This window comes from Vespula pensylvanica, chromosome 1 (assembly GCF_014466175.1).
Source record: "Vespula pensylvanica isolate Volc-1 chromosome 1, ASM1446617v1, whole genome shotgun sequence".
In the NCBI taxonomy this organism is placed as follows: domain Eukaryota; kingdom Metazoa; phylum Arthropoda; class Insecta; order Hymenoptera; family Vespidae; genus Vespula; species Vespula pensylvanica.
In genome coordinates this window covers 10,989,600-11,013,165 of record NC_057685.1, presented here as the reverse complement: position 1 = coordinate 11,013,165, position 23,566 = coordinate 10,989,600, and the positions used below count along the sequence as shown (strand labels likewise).

The 23,566-nt window shown below is 35.7% G+C and overlaps 1 protein-coding gene and 1 long non-coding RNA gene across 5 annotated transcripts; one reads left to right on the top strand and one right to left on the bottom strand.

The window, feature by feature from the left end:
* Positions 1-131: 131 nt before the first annotated feature.
* Positions 132-21,677, bottom strand: LOC122637929 (toll-like receptor 4). 4 transcript variants are annotated; one of them, XM_043830482.1, is made up of 4 exons: positions 16,262-16,909; positions 15,936-16,194; positions 2,975-3,189; positions 132-2,614 (listed from the first exon to the last, which is right to left on the bottom strand). In XM_043830482.1, the coding sequence occupies exons 2-4, from the start codon at positions 15,946-15,948 to the stop codon at positions 1,793-1,795; spliced, it is 1,050 nt and encodes a 349-aa protein (XP_043686417.1). In that variant the 5' UTR covers positions 15,949-16,194; positions 16,262-16,909; the 3' UTR covers positions 132-1,792. The 4 variants fall into 4 exon arrangements, with proteins under 4 accessions (XP_043686417.1, XP_043686404.1, XP_043686410.1 ...); XM_043830469.1 differs by lacking the exons at positions 15,936-16,194; positions 16,262-16,909 and adding an exon at positions 21,632-21,677; XM_043830475.1 differs by having other exon boundaries at positions 15,936-16,909.
* Positions 8,494-10,265, top strand: LOC122637952. The gene is made up of 2 exons (XR_006329325.1): positions 8,494-9,770; positions 9,861-10,265. It is a non-coding gene; the product is annotated as an uncharacterized LOC122637952 (long non-coding RNA).
* Positions 21,678-23,566: the final 1,889 nt, after the last annotated feature.

The following is a 23,566-nucleotide window of genomic DNA, read 5'->3' as shown; positions in this document are numbered from 1 at the left end:
CGATTGAAAAGTAGTTGAAACGTATACACACATATTAAACATATATAAAAGGAATGAGATAAGATAATGTAGGAAATTTTTTAGATAAAAAAATGTAGGAAAAGAAAAAGCGAAAGTAAGACGTATATCCATATTTTTCTACCAATTTTAATATCGTATCTTTTTCGTTCAGGTAACCTGCATAAAATGCAGAGCCCACGCATTGGCAAGGTTACTCACAATCAATTGAATAATAATCGCAAAAAACTCTAAATTCTCCTCAAAACGTACATACAACACGGACGTAGTTATATTATTAATTGGAACGCGCATATATAAATTATTTTTTTTCCGTTAATAACTAAACTAGAAATTAAAATGATATGTACAAACTGTAGTATCACACACACACAGTTCTTTACGTTCTTATGCTGTACAACAAATACGTATGTAAATATCTGGCTATACGTGCCCTACTAAATGCACCGGAATATATCCGATGACTTAATACAAAAAAAGATAATTAATTAGGTCCCTTAGCGATAATTATTGACGTTTTACGTATACTTTTTATCGATTATGTCAACTTTTTTCGCCATTAATTTTGTTCCGACTTGATTTATATTATTACAATAAAATTATCTTAAGGAAAGCGTAGAAATTCGTTTCGAATTATTAGTAGGGCGATATGATCAATAAGATAAAGTTATCTATTTATTATATCGAATAGAGTAGAACATCGCACGATACGTATATATGAACTGATGTGATTTATATTTAAATATCGAATATTCATAAAACGATACATCGTTTTATAGAAAAATAGAGTAAACTTACTCGCAAAGAGGAAAAATTTTTCCACAGTCCTTTCGCTGTTACTCTCGTATACGTTTACGCTGAACAAAAATGAGAAAGAAAGAAAAAACATTCACGCGTAAATTAATGAAATCTATTGTCTATCAAAAGCATATATGTTTACGTAAGTTTTCGTGAAAAAAAAAAAAAACAGAAAAATCGATCCGACAAGAAAATGCAAAATAATGTAAGCTACGTGCCATTATCGAGAGAATTTTCAAAATAAAAAAGAAAATTTTACTTGCTATAAAATATTTAAAGTACTCGTTATATAAGTTGGTAGACAAATCTTAAGTACAATTCGTTTACGACGTAAAAGCATTTCTTCGAACATTGTATACATATATGCATATGCTTGTGTGTGCGTCTGTGTTGTGTATATATATATATATATATGTGTGTGTGTATATATATGTATATATCTATATATATAATAACAAAACAATATACTTTCATAACATACGATATATGTATATAAAAGAGACAATATCAAAAAACACATAAAAATCGAAGATCCATACAACGTCGAGGCAGTCACGCGCAAAGAAATGAAACAACGAATGCCGCGGTTCAGGCTTAAGTACATACACAAAACTACATAAACTTTCATACAAATACGAGATCACAGTCCCGAAAGATACGTTCGAGTCTACTGGAGACTTATACTTGAACGTTCAGAACGTAAATCCTCTTCGGAGTATCCCCTAGAGGAGCAAACACGATGGGGCAAATACTCCTCGAGGTATCGAAATCTCTTCTGCCCCTTATCCTCCTTCTTCAGCTTTTCTCGAAAGTTCAATATCCTCGATAACGATGAAATCTTTCGATCGGATGAAAAGAAAGCAAACCAAAAAAAAGTAAGTTCGTGCGGTAACCGAAAAGACATTTTTCACTTTTTCATCTCCGATAAAGAAGAAAAGAAATAAAGAACAGATAAAAAATTTTACTTTGCTCTCGCCTATTTTAGATTACTATTCAACAGCTGCGTATTCGCATTATTGGCAGCTATACGCTGCTGTTCCTTTTTCAGTTTCTGCTTCTTCCTTTTGTTACGTCTGTGGAAGCAAAGTAGTACGAGAAAGACGATAACGATGAAGCAGGCAACGCAGCAAACCACGATGATCCATATATTGCGTGCCTTTTTAGTTTGCATTTGTATCCTCAGGATATTCGTGCATTCATCGTAGATCGTTAAGGTCTCGTTGCTAAAAGTGACGTTTCCACAACGCTCGAATGCCGCAGGAGTACAATTGTACTCTGGTTTGAAAATAATCTTGCGTAATTTCAACCATCTCCGCATAATGACGCATTCGCAGTTGTCCTCTTCGAGATTGAGTGGATTCTTCGAGGCGTCGAGAACCTCTAAGTAACAGAAACGAGCCAGCTCTTTCGTTGTAATTCTACTGATCATGTTTTCGGAAACGTTAAGGTTCTGAAGCGTTGGTAAGTATCCCATTTCTGGCAGCTTTGTCAGTTTGTTACGATGAAGTTGAAGAAAATTGAGAGGTGAAGTAACTTCCGTCTGAAAGACAGAGTCACCAAATTTATTCACGGCTAGATAGACCCTACGTAGGTACGGAAGCTGAAACAGATTCTTCGGGAGATTGTCGCAACCGTTCTTCGTCAGGTCAAGGACTTCAAGATAATATTGTTGAGCAAACGCGGACTCCTCGATGTTTTGAATAAAATTGTCGCCGAGATAAATATAGAGCAGCTTCGTGTACGACGAAAAACTGTCGTTGTGGAGATCTCGGATTCTGCTGAAGGACGCGTCAAGAACCTGTTAAGTAAAAGAGAAAAAGGAAAAAGATTACTTCTCTTAATTAGTTCGTGATTAATCGTATTTGATTGCACGAATCGGATATAGTACTTCAACGATAGATAAAAAGATGAAGACAATAACAGTTACGAGTATCGTAACATTACCACGATTCTTATCTGCACTTAATGAGAAAATATAAGAATTTAACGATCAATGCAGATCACGATAACATACAACATTGATCGAATCTTTCTAAAATCGTATCACTATCCTAAAATCTTTACCCTATCTTAAGAAAATTATAGCGTTGCCTTATCATACAATATTTACGTATATATTATATTACGTGTATATTACGTATATTACGTATATTCTCACCTGTATATTCGAATTCAAATCGCGAGGAATTTCCTCCAGCTTTGGATCGGAGCATTTAACTTGTAGCATCGAATAGGCCTTGCTGTATCGACAATGAACCTTAGACTCCTGTTGGTTCGCGTATCCCATAGATGTGGATCCAAGAATCAATACGTCGGACGCAGTGGTCATGGTTAGACCGACCACAAGAATAATGAGAACGAAGAATGTCATATCTGTAAGATAGAGAGAATTTCGCTCGTGAAAATTATCGACGTTTAAGTAAATTGTTTGTCTCCTAATGTACTTTTCACGTATCTTTGGAATGCAGCTAATATAATATCGAAAATGAATAAAACAAACGAAGCAGTGAGCATTCGTAATTATTAAGATTCGTATAATTATTAGAATTAGTATCAATTCGCGAGGACGAAATATTTATTAAAAGTGTAAAAGATGATAAAGATCCGAGAAATGCCTAGTCATTTTTCTTATAACGAGTAAGTATTGCGCACTCTAATTAACGACAGAAGCAACGATGAGAATATACTGTACAAAGGAGAAGAAAAGATGGAACAAAAGAGAAGAAAGATAGAACACGCAAGGAGGGAGAGATTTTAAGCCGGGCTATTTTCCAAGCCGACTAATCTTAGGTAATCTAAGTGTAGGAAGAAACGCGTATTGAAAGTTTAAAGTGTGTAAGACTTTTCTCTACTTTATAAGGGTAGTACGGTCGTACTTAAAGAAAATGTTAGCGAACAAGAAAGAGAAAAGAGAGCTAGGCAAGGCAGGGCTGATAGCGATGTTGATAGTTGTGTTGGTGTTGCTTTACCGCCGTTCGAGACCAGAGAAGAAGCTCTGCTTGAAGTTGCATACCGAGAGAAATGGGAAAAGCAACCACAAAACTTTTAGAAATGGTATAAAGAAACGGAGAAAAAGGATTTTCGGCGGATGCAAAGATAACGAATCCAAAGGTAAACGCATGCGAACACGTATAAAACTTAGTTGGTTAAAAAAAGCTGTTCTCACAAGAGCTACAAAGTCATTTTGGAATTGATTAAGTAGATTTATAGTCTCGATTTTTCTGTTATTGTCGTTCGACTTATGTAAAATGCCGACTTTTTATGAAATGAAATACGAGCTCTACTAAACGAGAACTTGTAATAAAATAAAAAAAAAAAAAAGAGAAGTAAAAAACCAATCGAAAAACGATTCGACTCAATTAGAAACTTTAACCGCAATTCCATGCGAGCATCGATTTCAAGGGATCCACTTTAGTCATCTAAAACTTTGAATTTTTCCTGTACCTCCTCTTCGACTTGGATATAAAATAATGGGTTGGAGAAAAAAAAAACGAACGTAGACCCGCAAAAATCACTCCAATACTTCAACATCCGGGGGTAAATCCGACTGAACGAAAGACTACAACGAAGATAAAAAGCTTCATGAACTCGAGAAAAGCCTCCGGATAAAAGTGTTGAAGTTTCGCGTATACTTGTCTCCAAAAATCCAAGGCAATCCCATAAAAAATTTTCACAGGTCTCTGTAAGTATTTCATAAAACGAGTGAGAAGGCATAGATCAATAGTCCGACTATTACTTGGCAATTAAAAAGGAACGTTTCGAGGCTACTCGAAATATATACTGTAATATATATATTAATAACAAGCAAAAAACAAGACATGTTTCGATCAAATTTCGCTGAGTAAAACGAGAACAATGGATCCGATATCCATGAACTCGTTTCGTATTCAAGATGGAATACCATTATTATTTTGTCTTTCGTCCCGATCCTATCTGACTAAGAAAATAATTCCACAAGCGAATTGAGATTCGTGGACTCGTTATCCCAAGAAGAAATCGAACGGTTTTCTAGCTCGTTATTCCTCCTCGAAATTGAAAAAAAATCCCTCGTTTACCTCGTTATCACGTTGCACGATGATAAGAAAAAGTATCGTTACAGAAATGATGTTCCTACGATAATACCGATAGTGCATGACGAAGCAAGGGAAATGGTGATCATCGTTTCGATGAAAGTGAAATAAGAAAAGTCGATATCAACGGAACACATTTCAGTCTCATTGAAAGCGCGTTAAGCGGCTTTTTATCGATTCTTACATAGTTTCGTCATCTTCTCATCAGATCCCTAACATTTTCAAAAACTTGGTCTTCGGATGAAGTTCGATACAAATACCTTGTCAAAAATCTAATTAAATGTAAAACGTATAATGGCGGAACAAAAGTTAAAAAAAAATTTATCGGGAATATTAGTCATTGTCAAATGCTTAAAAAAGAAAAAGGAAAAAACGAGAAAAATAAGCTTTGTTAATTTTTTGGCACTCCTTCGAGCGACACGATATTATCGATCGAAAAGCTACTTTTATCAAGGTATTTTCATAATAAAATAAGTATTGAATAAAATATGCAGAAGCATGGATTGACTTCGAATTTGGTGCGAATGAAAAAGGAAGCGAATGTAAGGAAATAAAAGAACCATTTATAGAGTAAGCATCGAGCAACAACAACAGCAACGACGACGACGACGACGACGACGACAACGACGACGACGACGACGACGATGGCGTAGACGAAATTGGACAAATACCTTTTATTCATCGATAAAATTCGAGAAAGAGAGAGAGAGAGAGAGGTAAACGACCATTGGTTGGACGAAAGTCGACCCACATTGAATAACGGAAAAAGCGTCTGGGCGACACGCCGAGATGGGAAAGTATTGCCAACACGGTGACAAGTTGGAAAAGAGTTTGTCAAGCGACCTGATAAACTACTGTCGAAAGGCTGAAAGACGCGGATGAAAAAATAGAAAAGTGTCACGAGTAGAGTCTTCGAGCGATTTCACGGAAGTGGAAGCAGTAGAGTAAGTGATGAGAAAGAGTGTGATAGAAAAGAGAAAAAGAGTGAGTGAGTGAGTGAGTGAGTAAGTGAGTGAGAGAGAGAAAGGAATAGAGAATAGGGCAAGGGAAAAGAAAGGTCAGTTTGTTGGACGCAAAATACGAAAAGGATCCAGAATCATAAAAAGCGAATAACTCAACAAAAAAAGATTATAAAAGCTCAAAATAAAAATCATTCGATGGCATATCGTTTTCTCTTAATTTGTTTTTTTATTTTCACTATCGGTTTATGTTATAAATGGAAATGTTTTATAAAAGGATATTTGAAAACTCTCGTATCATTATTTATCGCTATCGTTGTAATATGATGCTGTATTCGATTTAAATGTCTATTCACGAATAATCCAAGTAATCGATTATTGACGACCGCATAAGCGCTCCGGTAACCTATTGGATAATAAACGTTGATATATATCATAGTTTCTCGCGTACATCTACTCATCCTTCCGAGGTTTTATCTTTAGAACTTTCAGACGATCAAAAGTAAACTCTCGTTACTTAGGATTTAACAAACACAAGAAATAACCATACATAATATTAAGAAAAACGAGTAAAAATATTTGCTTAAATACGAAAAGTGTGAAACGCGATAAAAAAGAACGATTTTAAAAGAAAGATTAGGAAAAAAAAGGATTTATTATATCTTACGAGTATTTTAAATAAACTAGCAAACAATTTCTAAAAAGTAAAACGATCAAAGTGAACGATTTACGTATTAGACGTAAAACAAAAGAATGATAAAAGGAATGCGTTCGAGCGTAACCAAGCGTGCATTTTATTATATTACTTTTATTAACGTGGAGATAATCGTTCGAACGTGCATTCTGCTTTCAACGAATAGGAAGTAAGGCATCGATCAACATATATACGGCTCGTACTTGGATAGCAATAGAGTATAATGTTACGATGACATTGATTTTTCTTATGGTTGCATAATAATTAGCTATCACATTCACAAAGATCGAATGATCGAAGTAATATATAAACATATAGGTACATACGTATATATTATAGTGAATGTAACAGTAAAAGAAAAGAAAATAGACAGAGAGAAAGAGAAGGAGAGCTTGAAAAGGTCAGATCAATCTTTGTTTCGAATTAAAATTCGAATTAAAAATAATTAAAATATCAAAAAGCTCAAAATAAAAATCGATCTTAAAGACAAACGATCTTATTAACGTCCTTCAATATTATAAAATTTTCTACAAAGAAGAAAAATTTTTAAATGTGTTACATTCCAAACAAACCGCAGATGCCTCTTGTCTCGCTTATTACACGCGAACGAAATAGGAGAATTCGAGAAATTTCAATTACAGTGTCGGTCTCGTATCGAAGATGAAAGATCGAAGAAGAAACGGACATGGTTCTTGGTTCTTCTCATGCCCTCACAGACGATAGATAGATAGATAGATAGATGGATAGATAGATAGATAGATAGATAGATAGAGAAAGAGAGAAAGTAAGAGGTAGAGAGAGAGAGAAATGCAGAGAGAGAAAGAGACAGAGAGAGAGAGAGAGAGAGAGAGAGAAAAGACGGACAGAAATAATGTGGAAACGACTAAATATTATTTTAACGGCCGATTTATAGAGTAAGCCTGTCAGTTCGACGAGAACCAAACATTGTTGCCCAACTATTCGCGTTTCCGTTGCCGTCGTCCTCTCCTTGTGAAAACTCGCTCCGGTAGCGTAAACAATTCGTTCCTTGACACGAAGCAGAGAGAGAGAAAGAGAAAGAGAGAGAGAGAGTATACGTAGAATAATATCGTTATAAAGCTTCAGCTCTAGCGAATAGTTTTATTAACTTTGTAGATTATCTACTTCGCGAACGTGAATATCTAATGACTCACATCTATGATGAAAATATGTACTATACACACATACACTCGCGTGCGCGCGTTTGATGAATTCTCAATCGCTTGATCATTTCGATTTGCAATTTTAAATGATCGTTTCAAAATATTCCATTCAAAAATCATATATCACCATCGAATTTCAATCAAACGAATATTCACTTTTACATACATTACTCCAATATGTCAAGATAGCTCGTCGAGGCCATTTAAATCTAAAAGGAACGGGGGTACGAGGTTCTCCGAGATTTCCACGTTCTAGAATAGAATGACTAATTTCTACGAGCTAATGGATCCTCGTTTTAATATCTCTTCACTGAACAAACGTGTCTCGAAATATCGGATCGTTCGTATTCACTTAAATGGCGAACGCAATTTAAAACGAGATTTCGGGACATCGAACAAGAAAAATGGTTTCATCTTGTAACTTGGTAGACGCGAATTCACGAAATAAAGGACGTGGCTTGAGAGTAAACCAAATGCCTCGAGGATATATATTCAAGCGAGAAAGATTCTACAAACAGGCAAACAGGAGTATATGTATTGCAAACCTAAACGCAAGAATAATTGTAATGTAAGTTATCGATCGTCGGATCGGAAGCGAACTAACGAAATTAGGTGCACAAGATAGATACCAGAAACTCGTTCGATATCTCTAGTACTATCTATCTCTCTTTTTCATGTTAAAAAGAAAGAGAGAGAGAGAGAGAGAGAAAGAGAGAGAGAGAGAGAGAGAGAGAGAGACCGACAGGAATGACTTTTACGTGCCGACACGGCGAAACCAGCAAGTTAGTCTACGTGACGTTTATGGTAACGCGTGCCGCTGCGTAAAACCTTCAACCACCAAACATATTTTTAAGTTACAATTATAGCTTTTACAGAAATATCATGAGAAAGATCGAAAATATCATTTGCAGTCGAAATTGCGCTCTAATTTTGACTTATTCAGATCGATGAAATTACGCGAAAATGCATTGAAATTCAAAAAGATTCGTTTCGTTAAATCGAAAGTAGAAAATAGAAAATAAGTTTGAAAAGAATGATAAAATATTACTTTGGAAGGATTGTCCGAGATATCGTTTTACAAATAAACACTTACAACGATAAGTCACTTTTCAAGAGTCGAATCAATTTAATGCGCCAAGTATATAATCGAAAATATTTCAGGAGGATCACGAGGATCGAAATGCATTCAAGGAAGGTTCATTGGAAGAGATTGCTCGAAAATGATGCAAATAATCTTTTAGATAGTATCTTCTCGAAGCTCCGATATCTCGGCATGACTCAGCGTTAGCTACGTGTCTATCGATCGTACATGTTAATCCGTGCAATTATTACGTTCGCCTCTCGTTTCACTTCGTATTTTTATATTCATTTCGAGAAAGAACGTATAGAAAGAACGTTGAAATCGCAAACGTTAAATCTCCCAACGATCTTGATCCTTGGTCTAATTCAATCGATCCAATCCTACGAGGACGCAGAGAATATTGGGTCAAGAAGAAGGGATTAACTTCGAAGGACGAGATTGGCTCACGTGAGCATGGCCTAAATTTAAGTAAAGTATACAAAAAATTACAGTCACGAAAAGACACGAACACGAAAACGAACAAGAAAGCATTCGAAATTCACCAAAGCGAACTAGAAAAAGTTTATGACCGAAAAGCGGAGCGAAACTTTGTAGGCGGGATCATAAAGGAGGAGGAGAAAGAGGAGGAACTACAAACCGAACGACGAGCGACGAATTCGCACGAACGATTCTCTCTGCACTCTATTCTGCGTGTATATGCAAGAGATAAAAATATGGATAGTAGTGTTAGTAGTGCTGCTGGTGGTTTTACGCATCACTGCTCGACCGAATACACGTATTCCATTTACCTGGGTATATTTTCTTTAAAAAAAAAAAAAAAAAAAAAAAAGAAAGAAAAAAACAGAAACAAAAAAAAGAAAGAAGAAAGAAAAATTTGTTTTACTCGCCAACCCCATTAATGTCGACTTTTTAAAACTTCGTTGGAAAACAGGTTGCGAGTTCTCTGGAAAAAAGAAGATGGAAGAAAAAGTATCTAACCGAAAGTTCCGCCCTTCTTTTCACGCGTCAAGCTTATTAATAAACGCTAATTAGTAACACATTTTGACGTCGGGTTAACAGGTGTTCGCCTCTCCCAGTGATGTCGTTACTGTTTGTCCGTGTCCCCGAAGCATATTTCGCATTTAAAAATAATGCACCGACGCGACAAGCACGCGCGAACGAGCAAGCGAGTACGATGCAGCAAGTCCGCAGTAGACGTCGTCATCGTAATCGTCGTCGTATTTCGCTGTTGCAGCAGCCAAGTCGAGGCCGAGCTTCACGTGCATACCACGAGCCAACACTACGTGAGAAAAAATTTTCATCTCCGAAAGATCCATGCAAGATAAAGCAACACCCAAACCCATATCACGATAGCAAAAATGTGTATGTGCATATGTGTGTGTATATATATAATATATATGTATATGTATATATATTATACACTGCACGTCGTTTCAGAATATACAACCTTTATCTCTCCGAAAATCGAGGTCGAATTCTATCTTTCTTTTTTTCTAACTCTAATCAAGATCAAAGGATTTTTCTCGCTTAGTGCAGTAGAGAGACCTATCGAATATTCGTCGTTCGATATACACGATCGGAATAAAATGTAGACCACAATAAACTCTCGCCGACAATAAGAAAAGAAAATTTTTCTTTCCCCTTTTTCTTTTTTTAATGTTTCTCATGAATATCCATACGCGGTTCGACATACGTCGATCTATTTCTTTCACAAAGGGAAAATAATAATCTTTGAAAATCATGGATGTTTCGTGATTCCATTGAGTTGCGTTTCGATGATTTTAGTGAAAGTACGAGTGCCAAGTACTTCGTCATCAGGGTCACGATTGCCATTGAAGCGTCACACTTGTTGGAGGACTCGTGACGACACGAACAATACCGATTCGCGATTTAATTACTTTTCAACGCTCGTGAGATTCACATTCACGTGTACTATTGTACTGTTTTGTTTTACGATGAATCCGAAGAGAATGGAGTAAAATAGTTGCAGTGTTCTGTGTACACTGAACTTTTACTTTCGCAACATTCAAGCACGTTAAAGTTCATTTCACATCCCTTGTAACGGATTATTGGGTAAAGAAATGATCCTTTTGTTACTTATAAATTGATATCTTTCATCCTATCCTTCTTTTTCTTCAATTTTTGCAAGAACGAATCAATTCCTTTGAAGTAATTCGACACAACGATTCATTTCAGAGATTTTATTTCTCAACTATGTTCTACCATCTAGCGATGATGCTTTTTGCAGCTAAATACAGTGAGAACGAAGCCTTAGACAAGGTGCACGCAACAGTGGTTCTCAAGCAATCTAACAGCCTTCGACCATCTCGTAAAGAGATGCGAATAAAAGAGCATACTGTTTCCTCGACGTTACTTTAATATTGAAAGTTAAACTCCGCTTTTTTCTTCTTCTTATAAGAATTTTTTTCTCTCTGAATTCGCTTTTTAGCAAAGGAAAAAAATTAAAAAATAGAAGAATCTACATGAATCTACCTTAAAAATATTTTGTTCAAAGAAATTACCTTCAAGATATTTAGGTCGTTCGAGATTAATTACAGGGAAAGATTAAAATAAGAGAGAGAGAGAGAGAGAGAGAGAGAGAGAGAGAGAGAGAAACAGAAAATAAAAAATGTGAATTTTTTCTCTCTGCGAAACATCGCGTTTTGAATCATTGGCAAATTGAAATGTTATAAAAAGCGAAAAGCGAGAAAGCAGGCAAAAGAGGCAATCAGGAACGTACCCTTTATAAGCAAGCGGGCGCGTGAAAGTTAGTGGCCAATCGAGAAGCAAGAATACGCAACGTGCCATACTTTTGTTCTACTCTGTCGTATAGGTAATCGATTTTGCGCTCTGATTGAAACGTCTGCTTTTGATCAAAGCAACAAATGTCTGCTTTATGCGATTTCATCGTTTGAAACATCTCCCTTCGAAAGCATACATACTTTCACCTTTCCCACTCTTAATTACATACTTTGTTCGATACTTTTCAATATTTCAAACCATTTTCTTACACAATAATAGTAGTGTCTGAAAGGACTAATATCTCTTACTCGAATTTCATTTCGTATCATTATAATACTCATCATAAGTTTTTCAAACTGTTTATATCGAATTAAAAACGATAATCTGGATGATGATACTAACACATATAGAATAAAAAGAAATAGCAACGAAAAATATTCTAGAAATTCAATTTTATTCCATTTCTTTTTAATTATCTCTAAATACAAAATATCTTATTTAAATTATTTTCATAATCACATACGTATGTATGTATGTATACATGTAAAGTAAATCTCAACGAAATCATCAGAGACTTTATCATTGCGCTTAACTATAATCGTTTTCTTTGAAACATGAATTTTTATCGACATTCAAGGTAGCGACGAAGAAAAAAGTTCGTTTCGTGCCACCGGAATTTTCAGAGAACGTTTTCGACCCTTCTATCCCGCATAACTCTTCTTTCTCTCTCTCTCTTGCTGCACGATCACTCGTTCGCTCTTGTTCAGCCCTTCGAGAGGGGCCGTCGAACAAAACTGCATTCACCGTGTGCGGAGGTCGTAAGTAATAAAAGGGACGCACAAGCTCTTTCTCCGTATCGATCGGCCCGTATTCTCTGACGCAAATAAATGTATGTAAAACGATGTACGTGATACGTAATTACGAATAACGCCATCCGATTAACGATGTTTCTTACGTAATCCAAGAATTTATCTTAATTGGAATCTTTTGAGATTCGGTCAAAACTATGAAGAAGTTAGGAAACGTCAAACCTCGAAACTACTTCGATTTAAACGTCAGAGGCGAGAAAATATCTTTGTATTTATATCGAATGAGTCATATAACCTGTTACAAGACATTTTATCTATATCTTTCGATAAGAGAAGCAACCTGTATCGATATCTGTGACAATACGTTTAAAGTCGGAGTCATTGATTTTATATTTATAGCAAGGAATGATTTTTCAAATTGTTTAACATTGATTCTTTATTTTTCCTTTACTGTACCGATCAAAAACAAGTTATATGACTCACCCTGAGTAACATAAATCTTTTACGAACGAATAACGTGTTCCTCGAATGTAGCGATCGATTTTCTTTTTATTTTTCTTCCGCATTTCGTGTTTCACAGTTGCCCCTAGTGGCGATAGATTATCGCACATCGGACACACAAAGCAGGTGCGAGTTCGACCTTTCCAAGTAACGTATCGACGAAACATCTGTGCTTTGTACGGACAATCGGTATCGCGTTATTGCACGGATACAAAGAGGAAAAGCATCGCCTGGTAAATATTTATGCATGCTTCTCTATTGCTCGTTCTCTAACTCGCTCCTCACTTCGATTACCTGCATCGAATCAATCGAGCGTTATGATTTTTCTGTCTGTAAAAGATCAAATCCTAGAAAAATATATTATTTATCCTTACTTTTCCACGAACTTTTATACCATCTCCTTTCGAAGTTTTATCGTCAGCAAAAAGAATGAGAGGATCCATGAAGGAGTCGCTGAGTTCGTTACCTTTTCATCTACGAGCCAACGAAAGAATTAGTTTAAAGTTTGATACCAAGAATGCTCGGTTTTTACGTTTTGCAATCGAACTTCTCGCGACTTTCGATAAAGACGAAAAGAAAAACTACAAATCGACACTTTCTTCCTCCGAACGATATCGACGATACGTTTATTCGTAGAACGTTTCATCTTTCATCGAAGGAGGAATTATCGTAAACTGTATCGACGTATAAACCTCGAAAGTGGCCAGAAACGTGAATGATGAGTGAAAGAGGGAGGGAAAAAGAGAGAGGCAAATAAAAAGCAACATATGTGTATCAAGTTTTTACGAATATCCTCGATCGTTCGTCATCCTTCGTGTTATTCGAATAATCAATTCACCCGCTTTTTTTTCTTCTTCCCTTCGCGATGCGCGAAAGCAGTGAATAAAAGCATGAGCCCGTTCGCCACTCGACCGGCGTTTATTTAAAGAAAACTTTCAATACTCGAGAGAGCCTGATCGACACTTAACGTTTCACAACAGAAGAGAGGAAATACGTTCGAAGAAAGATTCGTATAATTCTTTCTTTTCCCATCATATTCTTTCTTCTTCTTTTTTTTAATTTTTTCCTTCATCTCCGATAAACGAAAAGTATAAAGGAACGAAAGAAGAATGTACTTCAACATCGTTCATTATGACATAACGATTTGTCTCCAAGAGTACAGACATTATAATGTACGTAAGTATATATCATTCTCTTTCAGTGTCCTATAAATACAATTGATAAGATCGCATCTATATGTATATACATACATATATAACAATGCGATTCTTGTACTATAGCCATGTTTATACGCTTCGAACGGATTCTTTATCTTCTATTCTCTCCCCCTCCCCCTCTCTCTCATAGTTCTTTTCATTTGCAGTTTTTATTTATTTGTCTTTCGAACAAGTAAAACAGCAAGCACCCGTATACGTTCGAGAATCGTTTGCCTTGAGTTTCGCTTAAATGGCAAAGAGAATGACACGTCGGAACGAACCACGATGTTTTGAAATGAAACTATTGTGTTCTTAGTCTTCTTAGAAAGAAGGTAGACGTTCGAGAAAGTAAGATTTTTCGAGAATTTAAAAACTATATTCCGATCGAATTCTCATCCTTGAAGAAAAGAAAATACGAAAGGTCGTCGTAAATTCGCGAAGGAAATAAGATAGAACAATTTATTTCAGAACTTGTCTTCTTGTCACATTGTACAAACAAACACACACACACACGTGCGCACGCGCGCGCAAACACGCACTATAGAACTATATTGCAAAAGCTTGTATAGGAGAATACACATTTATTCGTCCTTGATAAAGGTAGCAACTGAGAACTCGCAAAACGATAAAACGCGTCGAGGTAAGTCATTCAACTTCAGGATTAACGGTCTGACAGCGGAAAAAGAATTTATCTCTACGGACGACGAGTTTCTTCGAGCGAAACCAGCAGACTTTTTTGTGAAATCCTTAGAAACGAAGTTGCTCAGACTACGACGACACGACGACGGCAGTTAGTTCCGTTGTTAATTACGAACTGCGAGGAGCTACCACCATAGTGTGAAACTTCGCTTCGAAGAAACTTCTTCGACAGGAACTCGAAAAGTCCGTCTCTTCTCTGGACAGACATTCGAAAAAACCGGTTTTGCCTTTCTACAAGAGAGAGAGAGAGAGAAAGAGAGAGAGAAATTCAACTACTCCTACTACTCTTGAAAGACCGACGACGAACCACTTCATTTCCCATTTTCGAATCTATCATTTTACGTATCTCCTTACTTGCCTCTTATGCGATAACCTTAAGCCTTTGGGAACTGACAAGACAATGTAATCACCAACCAAAGATAAGGTTCGTTCTCGAGAAACGCGCTAGAAAATCCTCAAAACACAGTTTCTCTCCTTTGTTCGCGTATTTTCTTACTATATACGTATATACATGATAAACAAATACTGTAACAGATCTGTACTATAATAGGAGAAAAAAAAAGATATCATTGAAAAAATGATATAAAAATTATTTTTAACCATAGAAACATGCTGAAATACGAATCTTGCGATCAAGCTCCAACACAGAAACGACTTTCGTAAGAGGAGCACGAGGAAGTATCGGCTAGCAATCCTGACACATGCGTCAGCAACAACGAAAGTAATAAAGAATCAAACAAAAGGAAACGTAACCGTAACTACTCTCTATAAATCTCAATTGTTATGTCGTTGCCTGTGGTACGTCGAGTCTTTCGTAAACGAATTAACTACAAAGGAAAAAAAACAAAAACAAAAAGGAACGAAAGATTGTTTATACTTTCCTACAACACATTATCGGCTTATCTCTCGATCGCACAAGATTTAAAGCTCTTTCTTTCTCTCTCTATCTCTCTCTCCCTCCCTCCCTCCCTCCCTCCCTCTCTCCTCTCTCCCTCCCTCTCTATCTTTCTCCATTGAAAAATGAATCTTTCCTGCGAAGTTGGCTGAGATACCAATCGCGAATGTTAAATCGCGAAATAAATTACGAATCACATCCTTTCACGGAAGAATTGCGTCACTTTCGACTCACTCTATTTCCAGATTGCAAAAGAATCAAGAATGATTCGAGAACAAGAATGCTGCCTTACCTATCTCGTTCATCGTTAAATCCCTCGAAGGCGTTCTTGGTTATGAAGGAAATACACCAGAACACGTTTCAAAAGAGAGCAAGAAAGAGAATCGGAGAAAAGGAAACAGTAGAGAAGCGTTATTACAATAGAACGATGGAAACCGTTAGTTCGAACGCGTCGTCGTCCAGTTCCTCCTGCGGCGCAACGAGAGCGTCGCGACGCCGTTGCTCATCGTTTCTTCTCAGAAACGCTCGCAGCAACTTGAGAAGAGATATCTCTGCTTCAAAAAGAAAGTAGAGAGAGGAAAAGAGAGAAAGAGAGATGGAAGAATGCGCGACACTCACGGCCGATAAAGATGTTGATAATGAGACGAAGACGTAATACACCTTGCGAGATATGTAGGTGCGCACGCGTTCTTCTCTCTCGCTCACTCTTCCTTTGATCTACGCATCTCTCTCTCTCTCTCTCTCTCTCTCTCTCCCTCACTCTCTCTATTTCTTTTCCTCGTAACTTTTCCACGAAGAAGAGGAACTCTTTTTTCCCGCTCGAATGTCCTTCCCTGCACGGTTCGTTTCTCTCCCCTCTTCTTCTTTTCCTTCTGCTTCTCGACTTTCGATGGAACTCGAAGGTCTGCTTTTATTTTATTTTTTTTCTTTCTTCCTTTCTCTCGGTCTTCTTTGAAAGATCGAGAATCGTTGAAGTCCTGACCGTACAGGAAACACGCTGGTCACGCTATCCACCGACGGGGTGGTAAAGTTCGTTGGAAACGAACGGTTTCGTGAATGAGTGAAAGAGAGAGAAATAATATACAGTGGAATGGAATAGAAAGAGAGGGAAGAAAACACGGTCACGAACGAACACACACATACACACACAATAAATACACAGTGTGCGGTAGCAATGGGAATAGCAAAAGCTGCCTACGGCAATGTGTACCGCACTCGACTACGTCGCGCGCTCGACTGCGGTCGGTCGGCTTGCTGAGGCCGAATGCCGAAGACCACCTAGCAGAGTACAGAGCAGAGGAGCCCAGCAAGCAGAAGCAACGAGTCGATTACTCGCACGCTCCATCGTACGTCGCGACTCTTTTTCCATGTCTCTCCTTACTTACACTCAAAAGATCCTGCTAACTCGACTGATCCTCTTATTCATTCGGAATCACTTGAAAAATTATTCTTCGCGTACAAACATACCAGTTCGAACGATTTCTTGTTGCATACATGTGGCAAGATTCAAAAAGGAATTCTTTCTTACCAAAATTAATGGAAGAAAATTCGTCCATTACGATTTATTTTTGTTCATTTTGAGAGCAAATTCCAAATAAAAATAATTATCGATCATTTGGTCATGTGCTATGGGAAATTCCACGGTATTTTCAAATCGAGATAATCGTTTTATAAACAGATGTAATAACAACCGGGTGCTTCTGCTTCACGTTATGCTCATAATCAATTCGATGTGAATTGGATATCGTTACTTCGATAAATTCATTAATATTTCTTGGTAATCAACAAGTGTTGAAAGTACTAACGTATATGGGTATATACAATATATCAAATAAATTATATATGACGTTCTGTCATAAATAAATTAATATCTTTTTTATTAAGGGAGATTACTTGATCTTAACCGTTTTATAAAATTTACAGAGAATGATGCAGCTTTCTTGCATCCGAATTGTGTGCACGCGTGCTGTGTTAAAGCTTTACACGAGGATGGGCTTTGTCGAAAAAGGCAGCATTTCTCAAACGGCAGATGTTGTTTCCAAAAAAAGAAAAAGAAAAAAAGAAAAAAAAAAGATCGTGCTTTAAAAGCGTCACCGCGCGAGTACCATTGTTGAGCGCGTTAGATGCCTTGCGAAAACTAGGACATAGATAACGCCGAAAATACAGGTACACCTATAGTGAAGCAGCAGACTTGGTTCGGCAAAGTCTGCAGAAGACGGATTTGGGTTTCTACTTCAAATTCGCGGATCGATCGTTCCGAATTTACCGCAAAATTATCGTCCCGTTCGTTTAAGCGAGCTCAGTTTTTCGATCATTTTTTTTTCTTTATTCAATTTTATTTATTGTTTGTTACTCCATTGTATTGGAAAACAATCGAACATGTTTATAAAGCTCTTTACATATGAATTAATTTCACCGTTATATTTAGGTATCGTTAATAAATTCCATCAAAAGTTCAAACACTCCTGACACTGAATTTTGGAATCGAAACGATAAACAGAATAAACTTTTCATGAAACTAAGTCGATCGCCGGAATTGTTTTCGAAGCCGTTTAACGCCTTCAAATCGGAATGTATTGTAAACCGAAAACACAGGGGGATTAAAAATACACAGAATTCGAATTCACTGACCTGGCCGTCATCCGTAGTCAGCTGCACTGATTACAGCTGTACAGAAGAGGTTGTTTGAGGTAAAGGGAGAAAGAATGAAAGATAGAGACAGCTAGAGAGATAGAGAGACGAAGAAGGGAAAAAACGAGGGTAGCGCATAACGCTCTTTCTCGTGCTTAGATTCCTCTCAGTGGTGCTCAACGAAACTTGAAACGATCTTCCGAATTGCGAGCGACATCTCAAGTTATCTCATTTGGGATAAATGTCCTCTCATCTGTGAGAGTTCTACCATTTTCCCAAATAACGACCGTCAAATAGAACACACTCAACGTTTCACATTATCATTCGTGTTAAAAAATGTTAAATTTGTATTTGTGAAAAAAACAAAACATATCATTTCGCGATTTATTAGTTAAAAACATATATTGAATGGCACGAAGCGCATAATGATTCACTTTCATTTTTTAATTAAAACTCTTAATATTTCCGTATTGATTTTATCGTATCAATCATTTACATAAGATAACAGAAATATAACGTAAGAAATAGAAACACGTAAGATTAATAAAATAATAATTACAAAATATGTTAGGAATATATATGACAGTCACGGTCGATACACATTTTTCAAAGTAAAGAACGTTGTGGATTCGCAGGAAGGAGAAGGGAAAAGAGCTCAGATACAACGTGCAGAGGGCCAAACGTATGGATCGATAGTTCTCTCTTCCTAAGAGATCGTACATTAAAGCAACGAAAAAAAAGATCTCTCTTCCCCTAATGGGTTAAATATTCTCACTGCGCCACGCTGCCTTAATTATTATTTAATTACATCGCCATCGCGTTCAGTGCCGCGCATATTGCAGAAATTCCGCGAATCGACCATCGATACCGAGGACGACGTTTAAGAGAACAATTTTAACAAACATGTGAAGAGAACGCGATGATGTATTTGCGTGAAGAAAATAAAAAAATTGGGTCGGCTTTGTCTTTAACATTATAGCGTTATAAAATATCGAATCAATTCAATTTCCATACTCGCGTCGGTCTCAAAGCAAACATTGAATTTATCCGTTCGAAATGAAAAGAAGAGAAATAAAAAAGCATAACGATATACCACACAAATATATATATATATGTATGTATGTATGTATGTATTTATCGATTGAGTATGTGCGCGCGCGTGTGTACAGACTGAAAAATTGAAATCAAATTACTCGTAAAACTATTTGTCGGGGAACAAACGGAATCCTTTCGTTATCCCAGATTTACTCGGATTATATGTCCTCTATTGTTATTAACGTTTTACCGGCGTTGAACGTTTTCTGTCGGAAAAAAGTGCAAGAGAAAAAAAGGAAAATAAGAAAATATAGTCCACAGTGCTCTTTTCATACCCGTAGTTCAAAGGCCTGCCTTTCGCCCCGTTCCTCGCACCATTGTAAGCTATCTGCATCTCTGCTTGGGGCTGATCGTATACTTCCGAGGGTTGAGAGTCATAATGGCGCGAAAACAAAAGATTCCCTCGACGAGGGCACCTGGAACTTTTTCTTTAAGCGTTGGTCCACCGTACCTGCGTTGTATTTGAATTTTCGTCGGGCAATGGCGATATATCCGGCTCGATGTACATGCTCGATTGAAAAGATTGAAAGAAACAGAAGCGAGCCAGAGATACGAGGAAAAAGAAGAAGAAGAAGGAAGTCTTAAAAACTGGAACGGAACTAGAAGGTATATCAAAACTATTACTTCCAACTTAAGCGTTACACGATTTCAAAAATTCTACTCGAAGAATCGTTTTCATATATACATACATACATACACGTATATACTTACGTGTATCAAGCTGAATGCATATACGATTTACTAATGTAATTGTGTAACAAGTTACAAAATTACTGTACATTTTGTAATATTTTTTCATTATATTTCGATGTACGTATATCGGATGTATTTATATCTCGCTTGTATTGTTTTAAACATAGTCACATAGTAGATACGCGTGTTCTCGACGCGACTGTTTTATTTAATTTTTATTTTTAAACTCTGCAAAGATTTACGTGCGGTTAATTGAACTTGAATAAAAAAATATCTACTACGTATACGTGTATATGTAAAAGAAGACTGTATTCATTCGTGTTGTGTAAGAACGGTCGGAAATGTATATATATATATATATATATATATATATATATATGCATGTACGGATGTATGTATACGTTTGGTACACACCCGTGAGATGTTCCATCGCATATTTGCATAAACACGACTAAATTCATCACCGAGAGTTCTAAGGGTCAAAAATATAAGAGATGTTGAAAACAAAAGACGCCGCATACGCAAAAGAGAATTTTTACCTCGATCATTTTATATTCGGTTACCCTTTGAAACTACTCTGTATCTCGTTCTCTCTCTTTTTCTGTTTCTTTCTTTCTCTCTCTTATCAAAAAAACTATCTTTCGAGATGTTAGTAGATATGTGCAAGCAGCAAACGAAATGAATTTGTAAAAAAGGAAGAACATTGAAATAGAAAATAATCAAAAATGATGTTAAAGTCATCAATTCATCGATGATCATTTTATCGAGAAGAAGAAAAACTTTTCATTTGCTCGTATATATCGACTCTAGTACATACTTTATTTGATAGGAAATGAAGAAGGAGAGGAGGAACGTGGCAGCGAACAATATAACGAAATAGTAGACAAAAATTACATGTAGAAAAGAAAGAAAACAATACGAGAAACTGCAAATTATTTTCTATACGATACAAGTACGTAATTAATTCCGTTACGTTAGTTTTGTTATTACCTACGTATCAAAAGCAAGGAATAAATCCTTTCAGGATTGTGACGTATAAGGGAAGATAGGTGCAACTTGATAAGACAAAAACACACACACACGTGCAGCACACACATACGGCACGTATTCGGACAAATTTGATATTAGCGATGTCGGGTCGCGATGGCGCAGTAGAAAATGATGGCCGGAAACTCAGTTTGAACCGATTCCCAACGGTAGAATTAACTTCAACTCCTATATCAAGTTTTGAGGTTCTATTCGAGATACTATATTAACTCGAGACTTGTGCAAACTCGTCGTATATGAAAGTGTTGGATCTAATAACTTTAATTTGACGTATGCGATTTGTAGAGTTCCTTGTTAACTCATCTACACGTATAAAAATCGAATAAAGATAACAAGAAATAAGTTAATACATTTTTCAAATTATACATGTGATTATTAAATCGATCAATATTTTTAAATAACCTATTCGCGATCGTGAACGTGGATAAATATCTATCAAAAATGCTCGAGTTCTTCCATTTCTTTCTTTTCTATTCTCATACTATCGTATCAAACTATCAATAAAAATTTTGCAATACTTACAGATAAAAGCAGTTAGTCCCAGTCGGTACATTGGCTATGAATCACTAGTATGAAAGATGTCGAAACACACTAATGTAAATACACATAGATTCGTTCGAAGACAAATGAATAATAGAAAGAAATCTTTGGAAACATATTTCTTTTGATAAGCGAAGAATATATTTCGCGTATATTAGCTATAACTAACTCGTATTAGTGTCGTAATGCATTGTTTTAAGAATTATTATTATTATATTACTATTATTATTATTATGTCTGTTTTACTCGAAACATGGTATTAAGTTATTATCGATGTGACCCACTTGATAATTCTATATTCGATTCTATACGTGATACATATGAGATTCAAAGAGAAATTTATAAGTACTCGAGAAATGATCAAATGCAAACACACGCTCCTTCTTTGCTCATTCTTTTTTCGTTTAATAGCAACAAATGACGTCAATTTCAAAAATAGTCTTACACGTGTGCTGCTGACAAACTTCTATCGTTACGATATCTGGTTACTATCATGAAGTGCTCGCTCGATTAAATCTCACAAATAACATCGCATATACTTCACTTTGCGAGAACAAAAAACTTACAAGCAATATTTGATCCAATCTCGCTTCGAATAAAGATATATGAAAGAGTAACAAAAGAAAAAGTAATAAAATAATTGCATTATTTTTGCGCGTGTGTGTATTGGGTTTAAGTGAAAAGCATTATTTTATATTGTAAAGATTATTAATATATTAGTATTACAAAAGTAACTAACATAGTAAAAAGATTGCACATGAGTATTTAAGTTACTACATATTTCCATATAGTCCACTAATATCGTTTATTAACGATGACATTCTAAAGATTAAAGTATGTGTTATTTATAGATGAGCAAGACTCATAATGTGGAATTAATATAGTATGATTAATATAGTAAGATAGTATGAATTCAATCATTTTGTTATTTTGTAAATTTGATAAATACGTTTTAAAGATTATATTTTGTATACCTTAATGTTGGTAATATATATGAAGTAAAAATTAAGAAGATGGTAATGCATATTGATAATCATAAATATATGAATATGTATACAATATCTAATCGATATTACATGTTGATATAAGGTGAGTTGAATTCTGAAAACAATACCGGATACACATCATACGTTTGCTAAAAGATACAAAATGTTCGAAGATATTTCGTACCAGCGATACATTTCAAAAGTACATTAGTACATATTGCAACTGTATAAAATGATGATAAGTGATCAGTGGTGAATACATTTAAATAGTATTAGCGATATTGATGTATCTTACTTATATATCGAGTCTAAAATCCTAAAATCTCAATAAGCATTTGCTTATAGGTTTTGTACTTTTTATTCATCAGGTATATTCTCCAGACTCTGTAGATAAAAAGATCTATTATTTTCTTACTTTCATAATTTTATTTTACCAGAAAGAGGAACTATAAAATATATTATATTTTTTATTACCACTGTGTTCCACGGTGCTCCAGAAATATAAATATTCCTTGTGAATGTTTGACGTTTCCATGATGCTTACATTATTAATATATTGACTATAGAAATGAATTATTACTGCAGTCAAAGCCAAATCCATTGTTAGTTACATCAGGTAACACAAGCATAAATCCATAAAATCATACTGATGTACTTAAACCTTAATGAAATATATTTGTAAGAAATATTAAAAATTATGATTATTTTTATATATGTTGTTATACAAATTTGTTAAAACTAAAATCTTAAAAGAATAGTTCATAATTAAAGAAAGATTTCTTGAAATACTGAACTGATGGAAACATAAATTCGAATGTCTAAAAGAACGATTAACTTACATTTTTCAGAAGAAATTAATTTTCATTAAATGTAACATAATTTGATATAACCATATAAAATATACTCATAAAGCCATCTTTGATATTATTAA